Source organism: Terrapene carolina, unplaced genomic scaffold, assembly GCF_002925995.2.
Source record: "Terrapene carolina triunguis isolate 2854851 unplaced genomic scaffold, T_m_triunguis-2.0 Scaffold33365, whole genome shotgun sequence".
Taxonomy (NCBI): domain Eukaryota; kingdom Metazoa; phylum Chordata; order Testudines; family Emydidae; genus Terrapene; species Terrapene triunguis.
The window spans coordinates 10465-19313 of NW_020697716.1; the positions used below are offsets into that span (position 1 = coordinate 10465).

The 8849-nt window shown below is 62.2% G+C and overlaps 1 protein-coding gene across 1 annotated transcript in view; it reads left to right on the forward strand.

Annotated features, from left to right (window-relative positions):
- Positions 1–1043: 1043 nt before the first annotated feature.
- Positions 1044–8849, forward strand: part of LOC112124970 (potassium voltage-gated channel subfamily H member 2-like) — a gene marked incomplete at its 3' end in the record, with an annotated part of 10245 nt that continues 2439 nt past the window's right edge. Inside the window, exons 1-4 of the mRNA XM_026663356.2 lie at positions 1044–1567; positions 3612–3999; positions 4424–4623; positions 8115–8367. Of these exons, the coding sequence (XP_026519141.2) occupies positions 1076–1567; positions 3612–3999; positions 4424–4623; positions 8115–8367 (1333 nt within the window). The remainder of the gene's footprint in view (positions 1568–3611; positions 4000–4423; positions 4624–8114; positions 8368–8849) is intronic.

Sequence of the window (8849 nt, forward strand, 5' to 3'; positions counted from 1 at the left end):
CATAAAGCCTTATTGGGGGCACCGTCACAGACAGTATAGCGCCAATAATTGTAACTTTAAATACAAAAATGATCCATGCACCCAGAGAGCATCATCATAACCAGCCAACCAGAACCTTGTCATAGACACCTTATTGGACCCCCTTTGTACAAGATTTGGTGCCTCTACAGGACCTTGATTGCAACAATGATCTATACGGTCCCAGTTAATGTCAGTAATGTCACAGTTCAGCAGCGCAGCTGCTTCCGAATTAATGCTCCTGGCGCACCGGTAGCCCCCCGTGCTCCTGGGCAGGGGCCCAGTTTGTGTGGCCATCACCCGCACACACCCCAGACACAGCTGATGTGCTGCCCGGGTGCTCGAGAGGTGCAGGGCCGTCTGTCTGTGGGGTCCTCAGCACCGGCCCTGCTCCCACCCTGCACTGGGTGCAGCTCTTAGATGGGGGGCAGCAAAGGACGGCTCAGGGATGCAGAGACCAGGCCTGGGAGCACCATCCCCTCTCAGTCAGTGCTGGCCCCAGTGCAGCGGTAGGAGGCACTGGGCCAAAGGGCGTGAGGGGGGAGGGACAGCTCAGTGGTTTGAGTAGTGGTCTGCTAAACCCAGGGTTGTGAGTTCAATCCTTGAGGGGGCCACTTAGGGATCTGGGGCAAAACCAGTACTTGGTCCTGCTAGTGAAGGCAGGGGGCTGGACTCAATGACCTTTCAAGGTCCCTTCCAGTTCTAGGAGATAGGATATCTCCATTAATTTAATTTTTAATTTATTTAATTTAAATTTAGGGGCTCAGCAGGGGGCACCGTACTGGAGGGGGCAGCTCAACAGGGGGCATCGTTCTTGGGGAGTGGACGGGGGCTTAGCGGGGGGGTGCTGTGTTTGGGGAGTGCCGTGCTCAGGGAGCAGGGTGGGGGGCTCAGCCGGGGGCACCGTGCTCAGGGAATGGGGGGATTCAGGGGGGAGGTGCCGTGCTCAGGGAGTGGACGGGGGCCGAGCGGGCGGCGTGGTACTCAGGGAGCAGGCGGGCTCTCGGGCAGGTTGGAGCATTGCATGCTGGGAGCCCGGCTTGGGGTGTGCCGCGTGATGCCCATGGCCCTGCCCGGCAGGCTCGTCGCCCGGCTCCCCAGCCCCGTGTCCCCGCAGGTCCTGTCCCTCGGGGCCGATGTGCTCCCGGAGTACAAGCTGCAGGCACCGCGCATCCACAAATGGACCATCCTGCACTACAGCCCCTTCAAGGCGGTGTGGGACTGGCTCATCCTGCTGCTGGTCATCTACACGGCCGTCTTCACGCCCTACTCAGCCGCCTTCCTGCTCAACGATCAGCAGGAGGACTTGCGGCACACCTGCGGCTACTCCTGCAGCCCGCTCACCGTGGTTGACCTGCTGGTGGACATCATGTTCCTCATCGACATTGTCATCAACTTCCGCACCACCTACGTCAACTCCAACGAGGAGGTGGTGAGCCACCCGGGCCGCATCGCCATCCACTACTTCAAAGGCTGGTTCCTCATCGACATGGTGGCCGCCATCCCCTTCGACCTGCTCATCTTCGGCTCTGGCTCCGGCTCCGAGGAGGTAACGACCCCGCTGGCCCTGGGGCGACTCCGGCCCTGCCGTGGGGGTGGGGGGCTGGCCCCACCCCTGTATAACCCAGGCCCTCTCCAGCCCCGCCCCGTCTGATCCAATCCTGCCCCCGTCCAACCCAGGTACTTTCCAGCCCCATTCCCATCTAAGCCACCCACCTTCCAGCCCAGCCCTGTCCCGCCCAGCCACCTTCCAGCTTAGCCCCCTGTCACGGACCCACAGGCTCGGGGCTGCGCCCCCAGCTTTGGGACGGTCTCTGGGCGGCCCCTTCACTGGGCCAGCCCACCTGGGGGTCCCGCTCTGCCTCCAGGGTGAGCCACGCGGCCTCACCACCCCCTAGACTGGCCCTCTGGGCCTGCAGCCCCCCCGCGAGGTCCGGGCAGCGAGTCCCCAGGAGACACCCCTGAGGGAGACTCGGCCGCTCGCAGGGATCAGGGCCCCTCGCCCAGCCCTGGCAGGGACACTCCCAGCGCAGGCACAGCCAGGTTCAGTCGTTAGCGGGCGCCCGGCCTAGGGGCCTTAGGGCAGCCCGGGACAATGAAAGGTGAAGCAGGGTCCGTCCTGGCCAGCCCCGAGCCCAGCCCGGCTGTGGGGAACCCTGGGGTCCGGATCTGTCTGTCTGTGCAGCCTCCCTGGTCAGACTCCAGGTGAGAGCCCGACTGCTTCCCACAGCCCCACGTAACCCCCCCTCCCCCAGCCCTGTGATCCCGAGCTGGGGGCTGTAGCTCAGGGGGGTCCAGATCTCTCTGGAGCGTGGATTGCTAGGTGTCCACGTCCTGGCCATTGGATTTGCCATTGTCCTCTCATGCTGCACTGCTATGGGGTTAGGGCCCCGGCAGCTAGCGACTCCCAGCCTGCCCTGAGAGCAGACAGGCCTTCCCCCTCCCCAGGTAACAGTGCAGCATGTGGGGAAACTGAGGCACACACAGCCTTCATAAAGATATTGTGAACGAGATCATAGAATCACAGAGTCGTAGGGCTGGGAGGGACCTCGAGAGGTCACCTAATCCAGTCCCCTGCACGCGGGGCAGGACTAAGTATTCTCTAGACCAGGGGTTCTCAAACAGGGTCGGGACCCCCCCAGGGGTGGCCAACCTGAGTCTGAGAAGGAGCCAGATTTGCCAATGTACATTGCCAAAGAGCCACAGTAATATGTCAGCAGCCCCCCATCCGTTCCCCCATCCCACTCCCAGCGCCTCCCACCCATCGGCAGCCCCACCGATCAGCACCTCCGCCTCCATCCCTGCACCTCCGGATCAGCTGTTTCATGGTGTGCAGGAGGCTTTGTGGGGGGAGGAGCGAGGGCACAGCCGGCTCAGGGGAGGGGGCGGGAAGGGGTCGAGTGGGGGCAGCGCCTGGGGCAGAGGCAGGGGTTGAGCAGCACATTGGAAAGTTGGCGCCTGTAGCTCCAGCCCCGGTGTCGGTGCCTGTACAAGGAGCTGCATGTTAACCCCTGAAGAGCCGCATGCGGCTCCGGAGCCCCAGGTTGGCCGCCCCTGGCTCAGGGGGTCGCGAGGTTAAGTGGAGGGTCGCCCCCAAGCCCCACTTCGCCGGTAGCATCTCTAATGGTGTTAAATATTCAAACCATGGTTGTAATGTATAAGGGGGGGGTCGCACTCGGAGCCTGGCTGTGAAAGGGGTCGGTCACCAGGACAAACGTTTGAGAGCCGCTGGCAGGTGTTTTAATGTGCATTAATCTGACTAACCACCAGGCCAGCTGGGGCCAGGGTGGGGGTCGCATTCCCCAGATGGGGCTGTATCCTGGGGCGCAGAGGCTCGGGGAAGGACCTGGGGGCTGTGGGGAAAGCAGCTGAACACGGGCATCTCTAACAGCCCTGCTCTGGCTCAGCCAGCCAGGCCGGATGCAGGGGCTCCGGGGGGAGCCCAGCCCTGGACTCTGTGGGAGGCTGGACAGGCTGGGCCGGATGCAGGGGCCACAGGGGGAGCCCGGCCCTGGGCTCTGCGGGACGCCGGCCGCGGGGAGCAGAATGGTCCCCGTGGCTTTGACCCCTGCCCCTCTCTGCTCTGCCCTCAGACCACCACGCTGATCGGGCTGCTGAAGACGGCCCGGCTGCTGCGGCTGGTGCGCGTAGCCCGTAAGCTGGACCGCTACTCGGAGTACGGGGCAGCCGTGCTCTTCCTGCTCATGTGCACCTTCGCCCTCATCGCCCACTGGCTGGCCTGCATCTGGTATGCCATCGGCAACATGGAGCAGCAGAGCATCGGCTGGCTGCACGCGCTGGGCGACCAGATTGGCAAGCCCCTGAACCGCAGCGTCCCGCTGCAGGGGCCCAGCATCAAGGACAAGTACGTCACCGCGCTTTACTTCACCTTCAGCAGCCTGACCAGCGTGGGCTTCGGCAACGTCTCCCCCAACACCAACTCCGAGAAGATCTTCTCCATCTGCGTCATGCTCATCGGCTGTGAGTGGGGGCCGGGCGCTGCCTGCACGTGCCCTGCCTGCGTCTGCCCTGCCTGCCCCCTGCCTGCCCCCTGCCTGCGCCCGCCCGCCCCCTGCCGCCCCCTGCCTGCACCCGCCCGCTGCCCTGCCTGCCCCTACCTGCGCCTGCCCCCTGCCTGCACCCGTCCCCTGCCCGCCGACCCACCCCCTGCGCCCGCCCTGCCTGCCTGCCCTGCCTGCACCCGCTCACTCCCTGCCTCACCCACACCTGCGTCTGCCTCTCGCCCGTCCCCTGCCTGCCCCATCCCACCCGCCCCAGGGGACCATGCTGGGAGGCGTGGCGGGGAAGGGGGTTGCGTATGTGTGTGTGTGCGTGAGCACGTATGTGTGTGCTCGTGCACGTGTGTGTGCATCCGCACGCTCACCTGCTGCCTCTCTGCCTCCAGCCCTGATGTACGCCAGCATCTTCGGGAACGTCTCGGCCATCATCCAGCGCCTCTACTCGGGCACCGCCCGCTACCACACCCAGATGCTGCGGGTCCGCGAGTTCATCCGCTTCCACCAGATCCCCAACCCGCTGCGCCAGCGCCTGGAGGAGTATTTCCAGCACGCCTGGTCCTACACCAATGGCATCGACATGAACGCGGTGAGCTGCGGCACGGCCCCTGCACTCAGCACGGCCGGCTCCCCGATTCACCCAGCGCCCCCGACGGACCCCGCGGCACGGCCCCTGCACTCAGCACGGCCGGCTCCCCAACTGACCCAATGCACCCAGCTCCCCCGACGGACCCAGAGCCCCCTCACCCACTGCACCCGCCCTGTAGGAGCACTTCCCACATTCTGGGTGTCTCGGAGTCACAGCCCGGTGCCCTGGGGCTGCTCGGTATGAAGCCAGCCAGGACTCTGGGGTGGGCGACTCCTCTCGGGGCTGTCCAGGGCATGGAGCCTCCTGGGCTACGGGCTCCCCGGGTCTGACCTCGGAGCATTCTGCCCCCTGGTCTCACCGTGCGCTTCCCACAGCGGGGCCACCTGGCTTGGACCCCTGGGGAAGCCAGAGGGGCCCTGCCCCCCACTCCGCAGCCAGCCATGACTCCCAGCCAGCGTGTGACACAGACATGTTATGTCACCTGGTCGCATCCGCCCTCCTGGCTCTCAGGTTCCGAAGGGCACCATCCATCTCTTACATGCAGGCACCTGGAGCAGCCTTCCCTGCCCCCGAGGGCCTCAGCAAAGGTCACACACCCTGGAACAAAGCGGCCTTTGGCGGGACCCAACTGAGAGTATCAACTCAGGACAAATCGCTTAGAGCAGGGCAGTCACAGCCCCAGGCTGAGTGTCCTTTATTACTAACACAAACCAAACCAGCCAGACTAAGAGGACTTCGGTCTCACCCCACTGGCTAACCACAAGTCACACAAGCAATTCCCGGAGACACTCCAGTTTCCCAGTATCACCACCAGTACCACTCGTTATGGGGACAAATGGTTATGAAAACCAATACCCCAGTAAAAGAAAAAGGTTCTCCTGATCCCAAAGGACCAAGCCGCAGACCCAGGTCAATATACAAATCAGATCTTACCCACAAATCACGCTGTCCCCAATCCTTTAGATCTAAAATCTAGAGGTTTATTCATAAAAGGAAAAAGATAGAGATGAGAGTTAGAATTGGTTAAATGGAATCAATTACATACAGTGATGGCAAAGTTCTTGGTTCAGGCTTGTAGCAGTGATAGAATAAACTGCAGGTTCAAATCAAGTCTCTGGAACATCCCCCGCTGGGATGGGTCCTCAGTCCTTTGTTCAAAGCTTCAGCTTGTAGCAAGGTTCCTCCAGAGGAAAGAAGCAGGATTGAAGACAAGATGGAGGAGTTTCCAGGGCCTTTTATATTCTCTCTCTTGTGGGCGGAAACCCCTTGGTTCTCCTGTGCAAAATCACAGTAACAAGATGGAGTTTGGAGTCACCTGGGCAAGTCCCACGTCTATGAATGATTCAGTTTTTGCAGGCCGACGCCATTGTGTACATGTTAGTTTGAACGTTCCCAGGAAAGCTCAGATGTGGATTGGCATCTCCCAAAGTTCAGTGTCAGTTCAGTGTTTCTTGATTGGGCACTTACTGAGAATTGTCCCTCCTTAAGAAGCTGCCCAAATGCTTCACTGAGGCTATTTAGAATCAAACACCTTGAGATACAAGTACAGAGCCAATATTCATACCTTCAAATACCAAAATGATACATGAATACAGACAGCATAATCATAACCAGCAAACCATAACCTCTTCATAGACACCTCACACGACAAGCTTTGTACAATATTTGCTGCAAATCTATAACAGTGGTTGCAACAATGATCTATACGGTCACCGTTCATGTCAATAACGTCACACACCCTTATCCCCACCACCTGGGCTATGGTGCAATACACAGGGAAACTGAGGCACACCCAGTATTCATGCAGAACAGTTACTCACGTACAACATCAAAAGGGGAAAACTCCACTTCATCCCACCTGGTCCTGCACCATGGGCATGGCATGAGCTCAGCGCCCCACCCTGTGCACGGTGCCCACACCCCCCTCATGCCAGCCCCAGGCCTGGACTCTGGACACCCCAGAGCTGGGTGACTGGCAGCAAACAGCACCATGGGCAGAGGGGCACTCGCTCCGCAACACACCCGCAGGCTGTGCCACCTCCCTCTGCCCATCCCCAGGGCCTGGCTCAGCGCCCTGGACACTGAGCCGTAATGGCCCTGCAGAGCCCCCCACACCTGCAGCACGTGTGCGCGCACACACAGATACACACCCCGCACAGCCAGAGACGTACAGACACACACACACAGACACACACACCCCACTGCACAGAGACACACAACACACATCCCTGCACTGCCAGAGACGTACAGACACATACCCACAGACACACACACCCCTACATAGAGACACACACACACACACACCCCGTCACAGCTAGACACACACACACACCTCTACACAGCCAGGGATGTACAGACACACACAGAGACGTACAGACCCATACACACACATATACACACGAGCACACCCACCCACACCTGTATACCCGTTGTCACGGACTCACAGGTCGTGCCCCCTCTTGGCCCCATGCAGTCCATGGGGGGAGCCCCTTTCAGTGTGACAGCCCTTCTCGGGGGTCCACTCTCTCCCGGGGTCAGGCCCCTCCACCTCCTGGAGCCGCACCTCTCTGAGCCTGAGCACGTCCGTCTCTCGCCGTGGGCCCCCTCAGGGAGTCCCCTCGCTCTGGACCCCTGGGGCCTCCACCCCCCGAAGGGGACGATGCCACCCTGTTCTCTAGCCCGGAGCGACTCTCAGCCAGCGTAACACAGGAGGTTTATTGAGCGTTGAACACAGCACAGGAAACTCTCCCGGCCTCAGGCCTGGCCTCCCTCAGCCCAGCACATCCCAGTCTCTCTGCCTCCAGGTGGGCTCTGCCTGCTCCCCCTCTCCAGCCCCGAGCCCCCCTGCTTCCCAGCTGAGCATCTGATACCCCCGGCCCCAAGCCCCGTCTCTGTCCATTGTCTTCTCTCCAGGTAAACAGGGTCGTAAACTGGGACCTCCTCTCCCCTCTTCTGTCCTCTGGCTGGAACCGGCTGGTCAGGTCACTGGGGTCCTCACTCCGCAGCCCATTGTCCTCCCACTGGCCAGAACCGACTGTGACTCCCGAGCTGGGCCTCTGGGTCACCAGGTCACCAGTCGCTGGGGTGTCCCTCCTCCAGGCCATTGGCTGGGGTCCCAAGTCCCCTCTCCGGTCCTCTGTAACAACAAACTCCCTCTCCCCTCACCTCGTTAAACCAGTAACACCCAGGGACACTGAGTCCCACCCCCTCTGCATGCAAACCATTGGAAAAACGAGGAAAAAACAAGAAAATCCCCCACTTCGTCACACCCACACACAATTGCATACACCTACACCCCACACACTCACACACAAACCCAGAGACACACACAGAGCCACAACCAATCCAAATGGCCCATGCAGACCAGCACACGGCCATGGGCACAGCCATCTGTGCCAGCCCCCACTGGTGCCCACGGCGAGCCCCTGCGCTCTCTGCCCCCGCTGCGCGGTGCCCTCCCCGGTAATGGGGTCTCTCCCGCCCGCCCGCAGGTGCTGAAGGGCTTCCCCGAGTGCCTGCAAGCTGACATCTGCCTGCACCTCAACCGCAGCCTGTTGCAGAGCTGCCGACCCTTCCAGGGGGCCAGCAAGGGCTGCCTGCGCGCCCTGGCCATGAAGTTCAAGACCACGCACGCCCCGCCCGGCGACACGCTGGTGCATGCCGGCGATGTGCTCACCGCGCTCTACTTCATCTCCCGCGGCTCCATCGAGATCCTGCGCCGCGACATGGTGGTGGCCATCCTCGGTGAGGGGGCGGGCGCTGCCGGCCCTGGGCGGGCACTGCCGGGTTTGGGGGGCTGCCGGGCAGGCAGGGTGGTGGGCGCTGCGGGGTGAGGGGGGCGGATGCTGCCAGCTGGGGGGGGGAGCTACCAGCGGGAGAGGGGCACTGCTAACTGGGGGTGGGCACTGCCAGGTGTGTGGGGGGGTGCTGGATGGGCGGTGCCAGACCGGGGGGGAGCTGTGGGGGGCAGTGGACGCTGCCAGTGGGGGGGGGGCAGTGCCAGCCAGGGTGAGGCACTGCTGACCAGGGGGCGGGCACTGACGGGGGGCAGGAGCCGTGGGGGGGCACTGCCAGCCGTGGGGGGCATGGGCCCTCTGTCCCTCACATCACCCCATGGCACGGCCCCCAGCCTGGCGCCCAGGAGAACCTAACAGCCCCTCCTGGCCCAGCCCACCCTGGCACATGCCCCCCGGCTTGCCCAGCCCACCCCTGGCACGTGCCCCCCC